Consider the following 23,005-nt stretch of genomic DNA (forward strand, 5'->3'; position numbering starts at 1 on the left):
TCCCTTTTTGAATATTGGAAAACATCCGTAACCCTCCAATCCTCCGGAACCTCTTCTGTCCCCATTAGTGATGCAAAGATCATCACCAAAGACTCAGCGATCTCCTCCCTCACCTCCCACAGTAGCCTGGGGTACATCCCGTCCGGTCCCAGTAACTTATCCAATTTGTTGTTTTCCAAAAGCTCCAGCACATCCTCTTTCTTAATATCTACATGCTTAAGCTTTTCAGTCCACTGCAAATCATCCCTACACTCACCAAGATCCTTTTCTGTAGTGAATACTGAAGCGAAGTACTCATTAAGAACCTCTGCTATCTCCTCCGGTTCCATACACACTTTCCCACTGTCACACTTGATAGGTCCTATTCTCTCACGTCTTATCCTCTTGCTCTTCACATACTTCTAGAATGCCTTGTGGTGTTCCTTAATCCTGTCCATCAAGGCCTTCTCACGGTGCCTTCTGGCTTCTAATTTTTTTCTTAAGCTCCTTCCTGCTAGCCTTATAATCTTCTAGATCTCTATCACTACCTAGTTTTTTGGACCTTTCGTAAGCTCTTCTTTTCTTCTTGACTAGATTTACAACAGTCTTTGTACACCACGGTTCCTGTATCTTACCATCCTTTCTTGTCTCGTTGGAACAAACCTATGCAGTACGCCACACAAATATACCCTGAACATTTGCCACATTTCTTCTGTACATTTCCCTGAAAACATCTGTTCCCAATTTATGCTTCTAAGTTCCTGCCTGATAGCCTCATTTTTTTTTATTAAGTGCAATCGTGAACAATAGTCAGATCAGAAATGCTGATCGAGTCAACTAGTTCCCAAAGAGAACTCTGATAGGCCAATCAGGTGGTTCACTGCTGCTCAGTGCTAGAACACACAAAAAAATCATACGTACAATTACGAAACATTAAAAAATAGTAGAAATACTGGAGTCATGATGATCATGATGAAGTCTGCTGGAGAGAGACATTTATACCCATGCTGTCCTCCATAATTCAAAGAGATGGAAGGATAAGGTTGCAGGGTGACAAAACGTGACAGGAGCACTTGGAACTAAAAACTAATCCCAATCGGGAGAAAACAGCACCTGATCTTTCCGCACTGTTCTCCAGCAGTTTAAGGACTAAGTCCAGCTGGAACATAACTCACAAGTGCTCTTGAAAGTCAGGTATTAACCCTACTTGCCAACAACCAAGCATTGCCATCCTGGTCCCCTTCATGATAGCTTATGAAGAAGCATGTGACATCCCTCCCAGGGATGATAGGTGTTTGTGCACTTGACTCTTGATGGCTTAGACCCCATCGTCGCAGATGTTTCAACCACAGCATCTGGAAGGCTGTTCCAAATTCTGATAGCACAGTGAAGGAAGCTTCTATCCAGTGTGTAGGTTCTTGCATCAGGCATAGAAACAGCATGAGCAGGCATAGATAAACTTGATCGTGTGGTGCGCCGTCTCTCATAAGGTGAAGGCAACATGGCACCAAGGTTCATTTCCAATACCAGATCAAGTACAGCCTCTCCTCTTGTAGGCTTATTTACATACTTTGTCAGGAAACCTTTTTGAAAACACCTAACAAACTCCACCCCATCTAAACCCCTCACTCTAGGGACATGGCAATCGATATTTGGGAAATTAAAATCTCCCACCATGACGACCCTGTTATTATTACACCTTTCCAGAATCTGCCTCCTTATCTGCTCCTTGATGTCCCTGTTACTGTTGGGTGGTCTATAAAAGAACACCCATTAGAGTTATTGACCCCTTCCTGTTCCTAACTTGCACCCACAGAGACTCAATAGACAATCGCTCTATGTCTTCCCTCCATGTTTTATAGCTTTGAACACAAAGACAATTAATCAGTTTTTTTGGCTATAATGACCTACTTTAACATTTTGAATATGGACAGGTGACTTGCAAAATTACATATTTTATAATGGTTGCACATCCCATCTAGCAGGATCCCTTTGAATGTTCAAATACTGGCAGCAGACACAAAATGTTGGAGGAATTCAGCAGGTCAGTCGTCATTCCTGGCCTCAGTTGGATATGGTACTCTTCCTTCAGTACCCCCAGGTCTGGGAGCGACTCCCAGGTACTTCTCCTGCCACTGAATATTGTTCAGCAAATCCAGCCTTGCAGTGGGATTCAGATTCTTGAGGGCATATCATCCCAGTAGTGGTGAGAAGAGATTCTGAACAAAATAGACATCCTTTTTTTAACTGTTTCTCATTTTTATGGATGGAAGTAGTAAACATTTCTTTCACACTGAGCTTATGTTTCCCTGGTCTGATGAGCACTTTTTTGTTGTTGGGTTTTGTGTAATGCCTTTTTTCTTTGCCAGTTTTTCAAGCAGACCTTTGGTATGTCTGTGACATGTACCCCAGTGTCCGTTTTGAACACCACTGCCTCATTTTTCACCTGAACTGTAGTACACCAGACGGATTGAATCCAGAGCCCCAAGGAAATTTCTCTATTCGTCAAAAATCATGGCTTTTGGCCTCCTGACTTCTCCAATGGCCAACTCTATTGCATTGGTGGCATTTCACTTGTTTTGCTGGACAGAGCTCTTTGACGTGGAATGGAAAGCAGCATTTGGACATTTTACCTGCTCTTTGTTTTGCTCATGTGTTTCGTTTGAGCTGAGTTCCAATGTTCCCTCTTTCTGTAGTCTTTCTCACTGCACCTGGCTTCCTCTCATGTATCACATTTTGCTTTTCTGTGAAATATTCTTTGAATTTGTCCTGCACTGTTTTGTGCTCCTTTTTCTGAGCATCTGCCAGTCCTAATCCACCCATGATGTCATCCATGCGGTATATCAGTGTGCTTATCAACCTCTACCTTAAATATACCTAATGACTTGATCTCCACTGCTGCTTCTGGCAACAACTTCCACAGATTCGCCACCCTCCAGCTAAAGAAATTCCTCCTCATCGCTGTTCTAAATAGATGTCCTTCTATTCTGAAGCTATGTCCTCTGGTCTTAGACTCCTCTGTCATAGGATGCATACTCTCCACATCCACTCTGTCGAGGCCTTTCAACATTCAGTAAATTTCAATGAGATCACCCCTTTATTCTTCTGTGTTCTAGTGAGTACAGCCATCAAATGCTCCTTAAATTATAAGCCTTTCAAACCCAGAATCATTTTCGTGAACCTCCTTTGAACCCTTTCCAATGTCAGCACATTCTCTATTAGATAAAGGGCCCAAAACTGCTAACAGTAATCCAAATGTGGCCTCACCAGGGCTTTATAAAGCCCCATCAACCTTGCACTTATCAGGAGGAGTTTGCACGCGCGCGCGTGTGTGTGTGTGTGTGTGTGTGTGTGTAAAAGAGAGAAGACAGATGCATAAAAATTGAGAGAGACTTGATGAGGATACTGAAGGTAGAAGGAAGGGTTGGTTCATCAAACACAGTGACAGGAAGGCTTGATGGGATGAGAGGATATTGTAGGGGATGGACCAGAGAATGACAGAGGTCACTGAAAATTCAGGACAAGGAAGTGGAAGTTTTGGGTCAGGGTTAAAGTCACCACTGGCGTAGCATGGTTATCACAACACTTTACTGTAACAGCGACCTGGGTTCAATTGGTGAGGCTGCCTGTAAGGAGTTTGTGCATTCTCCCCATGGCCTCTGGGTGCTCTGTTTTTTAACCATATAACAATTACAGCACGGAAACAGGCCATCTCAGCCCTTCTAGTCCGTGCCGAACGCTTACTCTCACCTGGTCCCACCAACCTGCACTCAGCCCATAACCCTCCATTCCTTTCCTGTCCATATACCTATCCAATTTTACTTTAAATGACAATACCGAACCTGCCTCTACCACTCCTACTGGAAGCACATTCCACACAGCTACCACTCTCTGACTAAAGAAGTTCCCCCTCGTGTTACCCCTAATCTTTTGCCCCTTTTTAACTTTTTCCCATGATCAAAGATGTACCGGTTGGTATTTAATTGGTTGTTGTAAATTGCCCCTTAATTAGGCTAGGGTTAAATTGAGGGATTGCTGGGCGCACAGCTCGAAGGGGCAGAATGGCCCGTTCCGTGCTGTATCTCAATAAATAAATAAGGCGTAGGAGCGGATCACAGTGTGGTCTGTCGCTGCTGTAGCCCATCCACTGCAAGGTTCAACATGTGCATTCAGAGATGCTCTTCCACACACTATTGTTGTAACACGTGGTTATTAGAGTTACTGTTGCCTTCCTGTAGACTTGAACTAGTCTGGCCATTCTCCTGACCCCTCTCATTTAAAAACAAATGTGTTTCACCCACAGAGCTGTCTCTCTGGAATTTTGTTTGTACTCGAGACTGAAATCCCAGGAGATCAGCAGTTTCTGAGATACCTCCCCATCTGGCACAAACAGTCGTTCCACAGTCAAAGTCACTCATATTACATTTTTTCCCCATTCTGAAGTTTGGTCTGAACAAGAACTGAACCTCTTGACCATGTTAGCATTCTTTTATGCACTGAGTTGCTGCCACACTGATTAGATATTTGTATTAACAAGCCCGTGTTCAGGTGTACCTAATAAAGTGACCAATAAGTGCGAAAGGAAGTCAGTTTGGCCCATCAAATCTGTGCTGTCTCACAGAGCGTTAGTTTTCCCTGTAATCCCCTTTCTCCCACATTCCTTTCTAGTTTAAGCTTAATGTCATAGGCATAGTAAAACCCAGGGTATAAATGCCAAGTAAGTCGGCTTTTTCCAGCAGCGGTCCAGTACAGTACAAATATGTTAACATAAAGTTCATTAACATAAATTGTACCTATCTTACATGGCCAAAATAAATTAAAATAAACATAACACCAGTGCAAGTTGAGAGAAAGAGAAGGAAGTGTTAGGGTTGTTCAGGTCAGTGGTTAGTGTTGCTGTGGTCTTCTGGCTCTGTACCCACTGTCTAATGGCAGCGTTGCGAAGAGGGCACAGATGATAGGGGTCCCTTATGGATGTTGGATGTTGTCCGTAACCCACATCCTTTGATACTCCACATTGAGGGCATGGGACAATTTTCAGTGGCCATTTAAACCACTTATCTGCGGGTCTATTGGATGTAGGGGGAGAATCTGTGTGGTCACTGGAAGAACACAGACAGTGTCCCATGTCATTATTGGACGCCTTAATGTAACTTTGGGAGCAAGGTAAAGGAGACGAGCAAGCAGTATGCATGGAGGGGAAGTGCGCAGTTGTTTCGTTGGGTGAGGGAAGTCCCTGTTAGCTATCGACAGAATGCAGTCACAGCTTTTCTGTTCTTCCTTTCAGGAACGGGAGGACGAGCTGCGAGCAATGGCTCGGAAAATTCGCCTGAAGTAATTCTCTTCTCCATCTCCACCCCCGGTTCTCCCCCCTACCCCCATCCTCCCCGCCTGCCCTGGCAAACCGCTGCAAAGCTGCCACTGATAACCAGTTTCACTGTGGGTGACCTGGGAGTAAAGTGGGGTGGGTTTGCATGGTTCATAAACCTGGCAGTGGGGAGTGACTTTAATTTATGCATCCTCATGTCTTTGAGCCTTGTGGAGAATTCTCTAACCCACTGAGGCTCAGTGGGCTAATCTGATGAAGCAAGTCACCCCCACCCACCACCTCCTCACCAGGGCATCGTCCTTTTCTCGGGTCTAACCCCAGGCCGTGATCTCTCGTCAAGGTGTCAGACAGCAAGTCATTATTCACTCACTTGTGTAGGCGTTGCCACAAGTCCCACTGTTCATTGGCAGTCTCTGATTTCCCTTTATCCGAGTGCTGTGCAAACTGTTTCAGAAGATTGTTCTGGAACTGTAGGTCTGATTCTATCCTCTATGTCATATATGTCAAACTCAAGGCCCGTGGGCCAAATCCGGCCTGCGGTGGAATTATCTTTGGCCCGCGAGATAATATCTAATTACTATTAAAGCTGGCCCCAGTAATCGAAGCGCCTATGGCGTATGATATGGCTAATGCTGAGTTTATTCAGGTACCAGGTTTTCAGGGTTTTTTGTGTTTATTCGGCAGTCTTCTTCATAAGAAACGGAATTTGTAAAGTGAAACACTTTGTAGTTATAGCAGAGACTGAGACACATGAGAGCAGGCTGAAAAAACGGAGGCAACGAAAGCTGCGTTCGCACGCGTCCGACTGATCCGGCCCGCATGAAGCTGCATTTTGCTCAATTCGGCCCATGACCTAAAATGAGTTTGACACCCCTGCTCTATGTAAATATAAGTGAACCATACTTCTTTCGTAGCAGTCTTGTGCCTTCACAAGACTGGAGCCTGTGTTTAATTCCAGGTTTATTAATTACTTGGATTCAGTTCCCCGGCTCTGTTGATTGAATTTAAACCCGAGCCTCTAAATCATGCCAGCCCTGCAGATTAACCTTTCTGCAACTCTCTGCCACACTATTCCCAGTGACATCCGCAGCCAGTGCCTGTGTGGTTTAACTAGGAGCCAGAGCAGATTACTGCATGGCTTGCTGCTGGTGCGTCTTTATCTTTTGTACAATGAAGATTAGTGCAGAATGACAGGTGAAGTGTTCAACGTTATTCCACACACTTTCTAGCTCTCGGGGCCAAGAGGATTGCCCATTGTTTAAGTTGCTGACTTCCCCACAGGGTGCCTCCTGACCCTCGTAGAACTTGTTAGTTCCTCAGAGTCTGGTGTGTTATATTCCCGGCAGAATCCGTTTGTGCCATCTTCTGTAACAGCTTAAAAATGATAAGACCATAAAGAGTAGGCCATTTGGCTCATCAAGTCTGCTTCGCCATTCCAATATGGTTGGTTTATTTTCCCTCTCTACCCCATTTTCTTTCCTTCTCCCCGTAACCTTTGAAGCCCTGGCTAATCAAGAACCTGTCAACCTCTGCTTTAAGTATACCCAATGGCTTTAGCTTCTGAATCCAGAAGTCATTTGTGATCCATGATATCTTGTTGGTTAGCGCAACACTCTACAATGCACCTGCTGAAAGATCGGGCTCAATTCCTGTATGTCTGTAAAGAGATTCTACATCCTCCCTGTGATCACGTGGATTTCCTCCGTGTGGATTAGAGTTGATAAAATGTGGGCATGTTATATTGGCACTAGGGGCATGACGACACTTGCAGGCTGCATCAGCTGCAAGCGAGGTCTTTCACTGTATTGAAAGTTGTATAAGGTGGTAGTGAGGCCTAATTTAGAGTACTGTACAGGAAAACATAAATAAGTTTGAAAGAGCACAGAGAAAGTTTACAAGGATGTTGCTGGGTCTGGAGGACCTAAGTTGTAAGGAAGGATTGAATAGGTTAGGGCTTTATTCTTTAGAATGTAGAAGATTGAGATGAGATTTGGTAGAGGACTATAGACAGGGTAAATGCAAGCAGACTTTTTCCACTGAGGTCAGGTGGGACTACAGCTAAAGGTTATTGGTTAAGGGTGAAATGAGAAAAGTTCAAGGGGGAAATTTCTTCATTCTGAGGGTCGTAAGATTGTGGAATGAACTGTCAGCACAAGTGGTGCATACAAGCTTGATTTCAATGTTTAAGAGAAGCTTGGATACGTAGGTGGATGGAGAGGTATGGAGGGCTATGGTTCGGTGCAGGTTGATGGGAGTAGGCAGTTTAAATGTTTTAGCACAGACTAGATGGGCTGAAGGACCTGTTTCTGTGACTCTATGTATGACAAATAAAGATAGTCTTCTTTAACAGTTACTGGCCAGCAGGCTCCCAGTTAAAGAAGGGTGATGAGTTCTGTTCCTGAGGGCCGTGCTGTGATTCCTGTCATAAGACTGCTTGACACAGTTTACCCCAATTGTAACCATCACAATCATGCACTTTCTGGGCAGCACAGAATGAGGTCGAGAGAGTAGAAATGAGCAGCAGGGTGTGGAACGACTAGATTCCACCAGAACCCCTTGGCTTAAAATCAGAGCTTCCATGTGAAACCTCCAAGAGGACCCCAACCTTGTCATGGTTTAGAGGCTTGCATGCCTCAGTGACCTGAAGAGCTATGTCGGCTGGAATCAGAGCTTTATGCTTTGGCTCTTGGTATGCCCAATACCGTAGAGGTCAAACTAAGAGTGGTCCACTGGTCCTCCAGGTTCAGGGATTCAGCTCAGGCCTAAAGCCCTAAATTGTTACGGAAACAGCAATGAAGAATCCTTCTATACAGAGAGAGATGGAGGACCAACAGCGTAACGGACTGTAAGTAAGTCCATGTTGAAAATGTCATTTACGACGTGACAATCGCCAGTGTTCGCAGACACACAACCAGTGATAAGCAGGGTAGGACATGTAGATGAAAGAATAGTTTTGGGTAGAGGAGCAGTTAGCATAACCCTACTACAGTGCCAGTGACCCAGGTTCCATTTGGTGGCTATTTATAAAGACTTTGTACGTTCCTCCCCGTGACCTTGTGGGGTTCCTTTGGGTGCCCTGTACAGGTTAGGGTTAGTTAGTTGTCCATGTTGGCACTGGGTTCGTGTATGGGCTAATTGATCAATATGTGGTGTGGGCTCATTGGACCAGAATGACCTGTTACCATGTTGTATTACCATGTTGTATCTCTAAATAAAGATAAAGATGAGCTTTATGTGTCACAGGTACGTCGAGGCATGTAGTGAAATATGTCACTTTGTGTCGGAGTATTGTGTAGGGCATTCTACAAGTGTTGGCATGCTTCTGGTACCAACATAGGAAAACCACTTAGTCATGGGGAGAACATACAAATTCCTTACAGACAGCAGCAGGATTAGCGCCCCAAACACTGGTGTTGTAAAGCGCTACGCAAACCGATCTTAAGGAAACTCGCTTGAAGCCATCTGTGTGCACAGCTGCCAGGTGAAGTGTGAGCACAAGTGACACGTTGTGCTTTGTTCCTTTCCTTAGGGAGAGGGAACGCAGAGACAAGGAGCGAGATGAGTGGGAGAAGGAATACCCGAGGAGAAGTCGCTCTTCCTCGCCGAGATACGGTGCGTGTCAACTGCAGAAGGTTGTGGTGGTGGGAGGGGAATTGTATCCTGACCCTGGCTGCTGCAAGACTTTTGAGCATTGGCTCTCAGCATGTGTCACCCTGGGGGAGCTGGGCAGACACAGGTGAATGAACTACAGAACATTAGCTGCAGTCTCACTCTTGGAGCCAAGCACATAGGCCAAGACCATAAGACATAAAGTAGAAGCAGAATTAGGGCGTACAGCCCTCTCCACCATTCAATCAGGCTGATTTATTTTCCCTCTCAACCACAATGACTTGGCCTGTACAGCCGCCTGTGACAGTGAATTCCAGGTTCTGATCCTCTGGGTAAAGAAATTCCTCCTCATCTCTTTTCTAAAAGGATGTCTCTTTATTCTGAATCTCTGCCCTATGGTCCCAGACACTCCCTCTATTGGATTCATCCTCTCCACGTCCACTCTATCTAGGCCAGGGGTTCCCAACCTGGGGTACCCGGACCACTCAGTTCATGGCAGGGTTAACTTTAAGAAAGTTGGGAACCCCTGATCTAGGCCTTTCAATATTTGATAGAGTTCAGTTGGATCCCCCCCCCCGCCCCCTTCATTCTTCTAAACCTAACGAGTACAGGCCCAGAGCCAATCAAATGCTCCTCATACATTAACCCTTTCTAGCTGTTGAATAGTTCACTTGAGGAATGGGGTGGTTGAGAACTTGGAGTCAGTTTTGTCTTAAAATGCCAATGACTACTCTTTACAGTTTTCTACCATGTTTTAAAGGCATCAAATGGTGATAGTGTGCAGTTTCTGGTTGCCCCATTATAAGAAGCATGGTAGAGGCTTTGGCAAGGCTGTAGAAGAGGGCTTAGCAGAAAGCTGTCTGGATTAGAGGTGATGAACTATAAGAGGAAGTTGACAAACTTGGGTTGTTTTCGCTGGAACGTCAGAGGTTGAAGGGAGACCTGGTGAAAGATGATAATATTACGAGAGACACAGACAGGGTATCTTTTCCCCCACAGTAGGGCATGCATTTAGAGGGACGAAAATTTAAGGGAGATGTGTGGAGCGGACTGCTATGAGTAGTGTTGGAAGCGAATAGAATTATGGCTTTTAAGAGGTTTTGAGACAGGTGTATCAATATGCATGGAATGGAGAGAGATGGATCATGTGGAGGCAGATGGCATTCAGTTTAATTTGGTATAAGGTTCATCACACACACGATGGGCCGAAGAGCCCAATCCTCTGCTGTACTGTTTGATGAGAAAAAAACTATTTACAAGAATAAACCTCATAAAGACTTTCATTCTTATGTTCAAGTCAAGTTTATTGTCATTTCGCTGTCAAGCACGACGTTTCTCCAGATCAGGGTGTCAAGCACTGTACACATAACACACAATAACTTAAGGAAAGTAAGGATAACATCTACAGGTGAATTACACATAAATAAATAAACTAAAGTGCATAAATTAAATATGGTCAGGCACAGAACAGGTTAACCTGTGAAACTTCAAATGTGATGCCGCATGGAGCTCAGGAGTCTAATGGCCTGAGGGACGAATCTCTTTCCCATCTTGACTGTTCTTTGTGCTGGATGGATCCTTGATGATACTAAGGGCCCTGCGTACACAGCGCTCCTGATAAATGTCCCCGATGAATGGTAGGGAGACCCCTATGATCCTCGCAGCCATTCCCATAGTCCTTTGTAGGGACTACCAGTCTGATTCTTGGCTACTCCCATACCAGATAGAGATGCAGCTTGTCAGGACTCTCTCCATGGTGCTCCTGTAAAATTCAGTTAAGGTGGGATGGTCTGGGAGGAGCCTTGCTTGCCTCAGTCTCTTTTGGAAGTGGAGACGCTGCTGTGCTGCTTGTTCAGGGAGGTGATATTAAGGGACCAGGTGAAGTCATCCATGATGTGAACTTAGCTTTCTCTACAGAGGAGCCCTGTATTCGCAGAGGGGATGATTCATCTGCACCTTACTGAAGTCCACAGTCACTTCCTTCGACAATGTGTTAAGTAGTATGCGATTATATTCTTTAAAACCAATGGGACTGTAGCCAGTCGTGGCTCCCTGTGAAGGTACACTACTATGGTAATTGAGGGGCCTCTTCACCAAACTTGACAGCTTTGTGTCCAGCAGCTGAAGTACCCTACACTGTCTTCTTCCCCACTAAGTCCTCGCAGTGGTTGCACCTAGCTTCAGTGCATCCTCAGCACACCCTCCTGTTGGCAGCATTCCTCTGTGGCAGGGCTTCCCAACCTGAGGTCCACATACCCCTTAGTTAATGGTAGGTGGTCCATGGCATAACAAAGTTGGGAGCCCATGCTCCACAGACATCTTGATGTACTGGCGTACCAAATGGCTTTGGGCTTCTCTCAGCAAGATGATGACCTCCTTGTCCCTGAAAAAAGCCCGTAGATCAGAGTACTCCGTCACACAACTGCTTAGGATGAACTGCGACACAGTTCCTTGCATCTTTCTCCACGCCCTCTTTGTAAACCACAGTCCTCAAAGAGCTTAGCGGCTGTCTCGTTCTATCAGGTTTGAGTAAGGAGGAGAGAGCTGATTGGGACACAAACCCTCCAACAACTTAGACCCTGTCTTTTTGAAAGTACTCAAGTCCCCTCTGCACTGTAAGGATGGGTGTAAAAGCTGTCACGCCTGTAATATCGAAGCAGATGCAGGAACCTGCTCTATAATCATTTCTTACCCTGCATCAGAATTACGATCGTCGCCTCTCATTGCTATACTCAGATTGGCACTTCTAACATTAATTGATCGATGGACCAGTAACAGTGGGGCACTGAGGACTACAGAGAACAGAGATCTGGTAATATAGAGTCATGTTTCTTTGAAAGTGATGTCACAGGTAGATAGGGTTTGGCACATTCATCATCAAGTACCGTGTCGTATGACAAGGGCAATCGTGGTCTGTGACCGTGACTGTTCTTGGCAAATATTTCCACAGAAGTGATTTGCTGCTGCCACCTTCTGGGCAGTCCTGATCCAGGGGTTGTTGGGGGGGGAGGAAGGAGGTTAACTAAGCAGATGCTATAACTTGTCCAAGGGTGACCTGCAGGCTAGTTAACAGAAGGAGTGCCTTCCACCTCTGTGTAGAGACCTATCTCCACGCCCCCACACACATTGGCCTTCATAAATCAAAGTACATATTTGTCACCATATACTACCCTGAGATTCATTTTCTTGCTAGCATTTATAGTGGATACAGAGAAACTCAATAGATTCAGTGAGAAACTCCACACAAAGATGGACAAATAGCCAATGTGTGAAAAAAGACAAAACTCTGCAAATACAAAAAAAAATATTGAGATCATGAGTTGTTGAGCCCTTGAAAGTTGGTTGTGGAATCAGTTCAGAGTTTGGTGAGTGAAGTTATCTGTGCTGGTTCAGGAGCCTGATGGTTGGAGAGGAATAACTGTTCCTGAACCTGGTTGTGTGGTACTTAAGAAAGCATGGCCTGGATGGTGGGGGTCCTTGATAATGGATGCTGCTTTCTTATTGGTGGCGCTCCTTGTAGATGCGCTTGGTCGGGGGGGGGGGGGTGCTTTTCCTATGATAGACTGGGGTTGTTGTATTGAAGTTTTATAAGATGCTAATGAGGCCATATTTGGAGTATTTTGTGTGGTTCTGGTCTCCTACCTACAGATAAGTTAATACAGGTAGACCCCAAGTTATGAACGTTGGACTTACGGACAACTCGTACTTATGAACTGAGGAAGGAGAACGCCGTCCACCATTTTAAGTCAGATTGCGACGCCGTCCGACATTTTAAGTCGTTGCCGTTGACACTGTTGAGTGTTTAACTTTGTATTTGGCTTAAATTTTTCTTAGTAAGATTCACCCTGACCCCGCCCCCTCCCCCCTGTTCTGGTTGGCTGGTGGCGCATTGAGATCAGCGCCAGGCTGGAGAATGGAGGTTTCCAAGTTCGATCCAGTGACAGACCGCTCCCGTGCCAGGTTGATGTCGATCCAGTGTCTCCCGTACCATCCGTGCTTGGTTGATGTCGAGCTCGCAACTCGACCTCGTAAAAAAAAACACTGCCACCTCCAGTTTAAATTCCCACGCGGAATATTGTGGATGATCAAATACCCAAACCCAGCACAACCCCCGCTTGTCCCATTTAGCCTGTCTCAGTGCAGTGGTCCTTAGGACCAGCGGACCTCGGGAGCCGGCGGAGGTTGGGACCCGCTGCCCGCGGTGTTTCTGTTCCATTGACAGGAAGCGATCGAGATTGAAAATAAAGTGGAAATTATAAAGCATTTGGAAAGAGGTGAAACGCCATTGGTCATTATAAAAGCGTTAGGCTACAGTAGGTCAACGATCGGAACAATTTTAAAGGTTAACGGATAAAGTGAGAATAATGGAGCATGTGAAAGGCCCTGCCCCGATGAAAGTTACAATTATTACTAAGCAACACAGTGGTTTAATTATTGGAGTACAAACGTTTCTTAAGTGTTTTATATGCATAGAAAGGTAAAATATATACTATATACTAAGACAAACATTTGTCTAACTGACACTAAATAATACCGGATGTACTTGTTCCGACTTACGTACAAATCCGACTTAAAGACTGACTCAGGAACGGAACTCGTACGTAACCCGGGGACTGCCTGTAATATGATTGAAAGAGTACAGAAAAAATTGACCAGGATTTGTCAGGACTTGAGGACCAGAGTCACAGGGAAAGGTAAAGAAGGCACAACAGCAGCTATATCTCATTAGGAGTTTGAGGAGAATTAGTATGTCCAGAGTTTCTACAGTTGTACTCTGGAGAGCATTCAAATCGCTGCATTACCGTTTGGTATGGGGGTGGGGGAAGAGGGTCAGAGGTGCTGCACAGGACTGGAAAAGTTGTAAGCTCTGCCAGCTTCATCATGAGCATTAGCCTCCCAAGCATCCAGGACACCTTCAAAAGGTGATGCCTCTATCATTAAGGATGCCCATCATTCAGGACGTGCCCTCTTCTCATCAAGGAGAAGGTACAGGAGCCTGAAGACAAGCACTCAACAGTTTACAGCTTCTTCCTCTCTGCCATCAGATTTCTGAATGGGCAATGAACAATATTTTTTGATCTTTTTGCACTGCTTATTTAATTTTTTTATACATACTTATTGTAATTTATAGTTGTACTACATATTGCAATGAAATTTCACGACTTATGTCAGTGATAATAGACCTGATTCTGATTCTGAAGGTTCAATAGGTTCGGACTTTATTCCTTGGACCGTAGGAGAATGAGGGGCAATTTGATAGAGGTATACAAAATTCTGACTGGTATAGATAGGGTTAATGCAAGCAGGCTTTTTCCACTGAACTAGAGATTATAGATCAGGGTGAAAGGTGAAGCGTTTAAGGAAAACACAAGGGAGAGCTTCACTCAGAGGGTGGTGAGAGTGCAGAATGAGCTGCCAATTGAAATGTTAGATTGGATTCAATTGTAACACTTAAGAGAAGTTTGGATAAGTACATGGATGGAAGGGGTATGGAGGGCTATGGTCCCAGTGCGGATCAAGAAGGGATTAGGGAGAATAGCAGTTTGGCATGGACTAGGTGGGCTAAAGGGCCTGTTTATGTGGTGTAGTATTCTACTCTAAAACTGAAATAATCTGCACTAGTGGCACAACTACTGACTCATGTGTGATGTTTCCCTGAGACCTGCCTAGGCCCAAGGTTCCCACACTGCAGTGACACTTTCCAGCCAGGTCCTGGGTTTCCCCTGCTGAACGAAACTCACCAGAGCCGAGAATCCCCTCTGCCAATTCCAGCTCTCTGGTTTTTTTTTGGATGCACCAGGAAATTTATTACAGGACTGTGAAATTAAAGTGTGTTGGGGTACTTTAACATCCAGTAGTCCGGTAAATCGGACTCCACCAAAGTTTCTACTGTGCCAGATTACTGGAGTTTTCATCCACTGTGAGCTGTAGTAATGTGTCTTCCCACCAGGTGGTGCCTGTCCCTCATCGTGCCCTCTCACACACAGTTGCAGATAAAGTTTACCTCCAATCCTTTAAAGTCATTGCCTGCAGGTTCAGTGCCCAGCCTGTCAGTCAGGTGCTGCAGACTGAACCACACACAAAGGCGATCGACATCTGTTTTTAATGTCAACGTCTTTAATGTAGCGTGGCGTCCCAAGGTGCTCCACAGTGCTGGCATAAACAGCAATTAGCAGCAAGCCACACGAGATACGAGGGGCAGGCACTATGAGCTTAGTCAAACACACAATCTCAAAAACAAGTTGGGAGGCAGTGGGGTTTACAGAGGGAATTCCCAGAATTTGGGTTTTTGACAGCTGAATTCATTGGTAAATTGGTTAATTATTGAGATACGGTGAAAAGCTAGCCTAGTACAGATCAGTTCCTTACATGGTGCATTGAAGCAGAACCAGGTAAAACAGTAACAGAATACAAAATAAATTGTTATAGGGAAAGTGCAATGCAGGCAGACAATAATGCAAAGACCTAATGAGATAGATTGTGAGGTCAAGAGTCCATCTTGTACTCAGGAATGATTTGACGTTAGATCATAAGACAAAGGAGCAGAATTAGACCACTTGCCCCAATCGAGTCTGCTCTGCCATTCAACCATAGCTGATTTATTTTCCCTCTCCAACCCATCCTCCTGCCTTCTCCCCACCTTTACTAATCAAGGATGTATTAACCACTGCTTTAATTATACACAGTCACTTAGGCTCTGCAGCTATCTGTGGCAATGAATATCTTTAGCTTCTGCCTAAAGAAATCCCTCTCATATTAGTTTTAAAGGGGCACCCTGTTGGTCTGAGGCTGTGCCCTCTGGGCCTTCACTCCCCCACTAAAGGAAACATACTCTCCCATCCACATTCATTCGTCTAAACTTAGGCAAGTGCAGGTCCAGAGCCATCGAGTGCTTTTCATGTGTTAACCCTTTCATTCCCATGAATGTCCTCTGGACCCTCTGGAATGGCAGCACATCCTTTCTTAGATAAAGGGTCAAAAACAGCACACAATACTCCAAATGTGGTCTGAACAATGCCTTATACAGCCTCACCATTACATACTTGCTTTTATATTCTAATTCTCTGGAAATGTAGATTGTTGCTGATATTCTAGAAGTTCCAGATAAACAACCAATCCATCTAAAAAACAAAGTACCCATCAGATCATCTTAAACCTGAGCCCTCCTGTTTTTAGATATCCCTACCACTGGGGGTGGGGCAAAGATTTTGACTATCTACCCCATCTATGCCTTTCATAGTCTGTAATCCCTGAAAACAGATTACAGAATTGGGAGTAAGTATTCAATTCTGATCACCCATTGCAGAAAGAATGTGGTGTCTTTGAAGATAGTGCAGAAGAGATTCACCAGAATCCTGCCTGGATTAAGGGGAAGGTGCTATCAGGAGTGGTTGGACAAAATTGAGTAGTAGAGGCTGAGGGGAAACCTCAGAGAGAGTTATAAAATTATGATATACAAAATCTTATCATCTTTAGGGTCGTAAAGATGTTGATGTTTTGGCACATTGGCCTTAATAAATCAAAAGCACAGGAGATGGGATGTTATGTTGAAGTTGTATACAATGTTGGTGAGGCCTAATTTGGAGTATTGTGTGCAGTTTTAGTCACCTTACATACAGGAAAGATGTGAATAAGGTTGAAAGAGTACAGAGAAAATTTACAAGGATGATGCCAGGTTTGGAAGACCTGAGTTATAAGGAAAGATTGAATAGTTAGGACTTTGCTCCTTGGAACATAGAAGATTGAGGGAAGATTTTAGAGAGGTATACAAACTTATGAAGTGTATAGATAGGGCAAATGCAAGCAGACTTTTTCCACCAAGATTGGGTGGGTGGAACTACAACGAAAGGTCATGGGTTAAGGGTGAAAAGTTTAAGGGAAACATGAAGGGAAATTTCCCTCAGTGGGTGGTGAGAGTGTGGAATGAGCTGCCAGTGCAAGTGATGGATGCAGGTTTGATTTAAATGTTTTAAGGGAAGTTTGGGTAGGTACATGGATAAGGAGGGGTATGGAGGGATATGATCCTAGTGCAGGTCGATGGGAATAGGCAGTTTAAGTGGTTTTGGCACGGACTTGATGGGTCAAAGGGCCAGCTTCTCTACTGTGCTTTTCTATGACATAGAGTAGCTTTTTCCCAGTATCATGATGTCAACTACTAGGAGACGTGCATTTAAACTGAGGCAGAAAGTTGAAAGTATGATGTGTGAGACTGGTTTTTAACACTGCTGCCAGAGTTAGTGGTGGAGGCTCAAGTGATGGAGGTGCTTGTGAGGCCCTTTGACAGGCAGAGAATGAAGAGATATGGACCACATGCAGGCTGAAGGGGTTAGGTATCATTGGCATAAATCTCAATATAATATTGTAGGCCAAAGCTCTATGTACAGCAGGTAGCTGGTGATGCCCACAGGTCATTGAACCATGTCCACGGAGTCGCTGTCTGCACAAGCAGGCATTTTCTGTTCAAAACTCTTTGAAATGCTATTCAAAGGGAAAATGCTAGAAAACCAACCCTCCGCTGTTCCCTCTTATCAGATTCTATCTTCTGAAGTCCTTTGTCACTTCACTCTTCCTCTCCATTATCTGGCTATCACCTCCAACACTCGTCCCAAAACATCAACCATCCATTTCCCTCCGCAGTTGCTGCCTGACCTGCTGAGTTTCTCCAGCGTCTTTGTGTCTCTCTCTCTAGATTCCTGCATCTGCTGCCTCTCGTGTCTGTTCTAGAAAGACCCAACAGGTCAAGCAACATCTGTGAAGAGGGAACAGTATTTAACATTCTTGTGTTCAGTCCACACCGCTCATTATAGGAAGGATGCGACAGCTTTAGAGAGGGTGCAGAGGAGATTTACCAGGATGCTGCTTGGATTAGAGAGGGTGCAGAGGAGATTCACCAGGATGCTGTCTGGATTAGAGAGGACATTTTATGAGTGATGGAGCATGAGAGGTGACTTGATTGGGTGTGTAAGATGATAAGAGATATGGATCGAGTGGACAACCTTTCTCCTCCAGGGTAGCAATTGCCAGTACAAGAGGATGTCCATTTAAAGTTTAGTGAGGTATCAGAGGTAGAATTTTTTTTTCAAGAGAGTGATGGGTGTGTGGAATACCTTGCTAGTGGTGGAGGCAGATATATTACGGACATTAAGAGGCTCTTAGATAGGCGTATGGGTGACAGAGAAATGGAGGGCTATGGAGTATGTAGGAGGGAAAGGTTAGATTAATTGTGGAGTAGGTTAAAGGGTTGGCACAACATTGTGGGACGAAGGGAACATACTGTGCTGTAATGTTCTGTGTTCTTTTAGTGATATGAGTATTTCCAGCAAATTTGACTCTTTTCAGCTTCTGAAGGTTGCAGTTATTTTGCTTCTGTATAAAACACTGGTTAGGCTGGGCTGCAGTTGTGTGCACAGTTCTGGTCACCGCACTTACAGGAAGGATGTGAGAGTAGTGAGGAATTTGCAGAGGAGATTTACGAGGATCTTGGCCGAACTGGGGAGACCAGGGTTGTTTCCTTTGGAACAAAGACGCTGAGTCATAGAGTCAGACACCTCGGAAACAGGCTGTGAACTCCACACCAGCAATGAGCACTCTTCTACAATAGTCGTGTTTAATTTCACTCATTCCTACCAGATTCTGCTGCTTCGCAGTGCCAGTGATTCGGGTGCAATTCCTGCCCCAGTCTGTAAGGAGTTGGTACGTTTTCCCTCTGACTGTGGATTTCCTCCGGGTGCTCCAGTTTCCTCCCACAATCCAAAGAAAGATGGTGAGAGTTAGTAAATTGCGGACATGCTACGCTGGTGCTGGAAACACGGTAACACTTGCAGGCTACCCCAGCACATCTCAGTCTGTGTTAGTCGTTGATACAAACAAGGCATTTTTGATATTTCGATGTCCATTGGCAAATAAAGATAAAGATCTTTTAAAGATTAGTTTCGTTTCTCAAACATACATCAGAACGTACAATCAAATGCATCAAATCAAATCAGTGAGGATTGTACTGAGCAGCCAGCAAGTGCCACAATGTTTCAGGCACCAACACTGCATGCCCACAACATACTAATCCTAACCTGTATGTGTTTGGGAGGCTAATCTCTAAGATCTCCCACACAATTTCCAGCAGCAATTAACCAATCAACCCACATATATTTGGAATGCAGAAGACACTAACACGGCCACAGGAGAGCATGCAAACTTCACACAGTTATCACCGGAGAACAGGATTGAACATGGATGGCTGGAGCTGTGACACAGCTGCACCTGACACACAAAATTGAGAGACTAGTAGAGGTGAACAGTAAGGATTTATGATGTTGTGGTGTTTGCTGAGCTTGGCAGACGTTTCATCGCCAGTGGAGGTGACACCCTCTGTGCACAGTTGTTTCTCTCTGGGAGTGCTCACGTTTATATACTCTCCCCCCCCCCCCCCCCCCACTTGCCTCAGTCCTGATTGGCTACCCCTTTGTTTATCAAAGGTCAACTGAAGGGATAGCTTATCAGGACCAAGGGAAACATCATTTTTTTCATTCTTTTTTTTACTTATTTTATCTCTGTCTCCATCTCTCTATCTATCTCTGTCTAACTCTCTCTTTGTCCATCTCTCCCTGTCCACCCCTGCCACTCTCTCTCACTTGGAATAGGTAGAGACTTATCTCCACCCTACCACCCTATATATATTAGGGACATAGATAGAGTCATAGAGCACTACTGTACAGATAAAACCCTTTGGCCCATCTAAGGCCTAGTCTAATGTTACCACTATCTACCATGCACCATCTTAACCTATGACCTCACTTAAGCTTGAGTGTCCGAATCTTTTTCCAGAGTAGAAGTGTCAAGTCTAGAGGACACACATTCAAGGCAAGGGCAGGAGGCAAGTTTAAAGAGGATTATTTATTTATCTATCCATCTATCTTGATGTCTACCTAACTATCTATTGATTGAGATATAGTGTAGAATAGGCCTTTCTAGCCCTTCGAGCCACATTGCCCAACAATCCCCAGATTTAACCCTAGCCTCATCATAGGACAATTTACAATGATTAATTAACGTTCCAACTGGTACGTCTTTGGACTGTGGGAGGAAACCCATGTGGTCACGGGGAAAATGTACAAATTCCTTACAGGCCACAGTGGGACTTGAACGAGGGTCACCTGTATTGTAAAGCGTTGTGCTAACCATTACGCTACTGTGCTGCGTGGTGTTGAAGGTAAAATGCCAACACATTGAAAATATGCCTGGGAAGAAATGTGGCATGCAGTAATGTGGACTGCACTCAGAAACAGCAATAATCTAATTAGGTCCATTTTTAGTGGGCAGAGACCTGATTGGCTGAATGGCCGTCAGATTTCTGGCACACTTTCCAGAAGTCCTATGTTGGTGGCCATACCTCTGTACACAGCCACTGAATTCTGCAGTACCCTCCTGAAACTGCCTCCCTCACCTTCCTTTTAAGATGCTCCTTAGGACCTCCCCCTGTGGGTCAAGGTTAGGGGTCACATGCTAATTTTTTTTAAAAATCTCACCGTCACTCTATCGCAGAGGTTCACAACTTGGGGGTCTGTGGACCCCTTGGTTAATGGTAGGGCACACTGGCATAAAAAAAGGGTTAGTAACCCCCTGTTTTACCCAATGATGCTTCTGTAACACCTCCCAGGTCATTTCACTGACAGGAACTGTGTGAAATCACATTGCCGCTAATTCTAACTCGGAGTCCTGCCATGTGCAGAAGTTCGCTGATGACACGGCCATAGTGGGGTGTGTCAGGAATGGACAGGAGGAGGAGTATAGGAAACTGATACAGGACTTTGTGATATGGTGCAACTCAAACTACCTGCGTCTCAATATCACCAAGACCAAGGAGATGGTGGTGGACTTTAGGAGATCTAGGCCTCATATGGAGCCAGTGATCATTAATGGAGAATGTGTGGAGCAGGTTAAGACCTACAAGTATCTGGGAGTACAGTTAGACGAGAAGCTAGACTGGACTGCCAACACAGATGCCTTGTGCAGGAAGGCACAGAGTCGACTATACTTCCTAAGAAGGTTGGCGTCATTCAATGTCTGTAGTGAGATGCTGAAGATGTTCTATAGGTCAGTTGTGGAGAGCGCCCTCTTCTTTGTGGTGGCGTGTTGGGGAGGAAGCATTAAGAAGAGGGACGCCTCACGTCTTAATAAGCTGGTAAGGAAGGCGGGCTCTGTCGTGGGCAAAGTACTGGAGAGTTTAACATCGGTAGCTGAGCGAAGGGCGCTGAGTAGGCTACGGTCAATTATGGATAACTCTGAACATCCTCTACATAGCACCATCCAGAGACAGAGAAGCAGTTTCAGCGACAGGTTACTATCGATGCAATGCTCCTCAGACAGGATGAAGAGGTCAATACTCCCCAATGCCATTAGGCTTTACAATTCTACCGCCAGGACTTAAGAACTTTTTAAAAGCTATTATTAATGCTTTTTGAGATAGTGATTTAGATGCATATCATATTTTTTACTGAGTTAAGTATTGTATGTAATTAGTTTTGCTACAACAAGTGTATGGGACATTGGAAAAAAGTTGAATTTCCCCATGGGGATGAATAAAGTATCTATCTATCTATCTATCTATCATGTCCCACTCGAACCATAATAGATCAATTGCAAGAATGTGGCCACTGTGCGTGAAGGTGATTGATTGCGCTGTGACTCCACTAATGGGGGACACTCTTCATGTGGGTTTTCAGGTCCGCGTTTTTGTCCTGGTAGGCCTGGTTCATAGCTCCTGCACTACAAGTTACCCTGCGTGTACCGTTACTACCCTGACTCAGTAAACATGTACTCAAGAACTGTTGTAGTTCTTGCCCCATGCATATGTAACAGTACCTGGTTCGGCAGTATCTGAAAAGTCTGCAGCCTTTCCCAGTCTCTGCAACACTGCCTTAATCTCCTGTTCTGCTCTTGGGTTTCTGTGTTGTCTCAAGAAAGAAATGTTTTATATGGACTGGGAGGGGAAAGAGAAACCAGCTGGTTCTGTTTTCAATTCCTTCCCCCCCCCCCCCCCTCCACTAATCCTAACCTACTGCAGTGAGTTTAGCCTGGTTGAGAAAGAGCTGGCAATATATAACATCTCATCACATTCCCCAGGGCCTATTGAAGCAAGTTGGGTTTCCCTGTTCTTGACCTGTTGCTCTTCATGGCCCCACTTGCCTCTGAGTCAGAAAGTGCTGGGGTCAGTTCCCACTGCAGGTGGACCCCCTCAAAGGGAGCTCTGAGAATTGTGTCTCATCAGGCAGTTCCGTGTAAGATACGCATGTTTTAGGAGAAAATCATTGAGCGAGCTAGGATTTTCGTTTTTTAAGCAAAGGAATATGAGAGGTGGCTTCTATAGAGGGGCATAAAATGTCAACATTTCATTCCTGATGAAAGGTCTTGGCTCAGAATGTCGACTGTTTATTCCCCTCCATTGATCAAAGTTCGAAGTACATTTATTATCAAGGAATGTAGACATTATACAACCTTGAGATTCGTCTCCTTATATGCAGCCAAAAAAACAAAGACATCCAAAAGAACACATAAAAAAAGACTGACCAACACCCAATGTGCAGAGAGAAACAAATTGTGCAGACAATAAAAATAAGCAAATAGCATTTGTATTGAAAGTGAGTCCTCAGGCATGAAGCCCAGAGCAAGGCCACAGTCTCAGCCTGACCTGTTGAGTTCCTCCAGCAGTTTGTCTCTGTTACTCAAGATTTCCAGCATCTGCAGAATCTGTGTGTATGAGAGGTGACAATAGAGCAGTATAGAGAGTGATGGAGTGGACAGCCAGTGCCACTTTCCCAAGGCAGAAACGGCTAAAATGAGAGGTCATGACTTTAAGGTGTGTGGAGGAAAGTATAGGGGATGTCAGAGGCATTTTTTCACAGAATGTGGACGCATTACCAGGGTGGTGGTAGAGGCTGATACATTAGGGACATTTAAAGACTGTTAGATGGGCACATGGATGAAGGAAAAATGGAGGTCTACGTGGAAGGGAAGGGTTAGATTGATCTTGCATTAGGTTAAAGGCTTGGTACAACATTGTGGCCCAAAAGGCCTGTACGTTTGCTGCTTAAT

At 44.8% G+C, this 23,005-nt stretch overlaps 1 protein-coding gene across 3 annotated transcripts in view; it reads left to right on the top strand.

Annotated features, from left to right (window-relative positions):
* clasrp (CLK4-associating serine/arginine rich protein) overlaps positions 1-23,005 on the top strand; it is a 117,348-nt gene that overhangs the window by 84,717 nt on the left and 9,626 nt on the right. Inside the window, exons 18-19 of one of the 3 annotated variants that reach the window (XR_012101136.1) lie at positions 5,267-5,313; positions 8,838-8,870. Coding sequence is in view for 1 of the 3 variants with exons in the window: in XM_073063889.1 (XP_072919990.1) it covers positions 5,267-5,313; positions 8,838-8,920 (130 nt within the window). In the remaining 2 variants the exon portion in view is untranslated. Of the gene's footprint in view, positions 1-5,266; positions 5,314-8,837; positions 8,921-23,005 lie in introns of those variants that run through there. The other 2 variants (XM_073063889.1, XR_012101135.1) reach the window with 2 other exon arrangements.

This window comes from Hemitrygon akajei, chromosome 12, assembly GCF_048418815.1.
Source record: "Hemitrygon akajei chromosome 12, sHemAka1.3, whole genome shotgun sequence".
NCBI lineage: Eukaryota > Metazoa > Chordata > Chondrichthyes > Myliobatiformes > Dasyatidae > Hemitrygon > Hemitrygon akajei.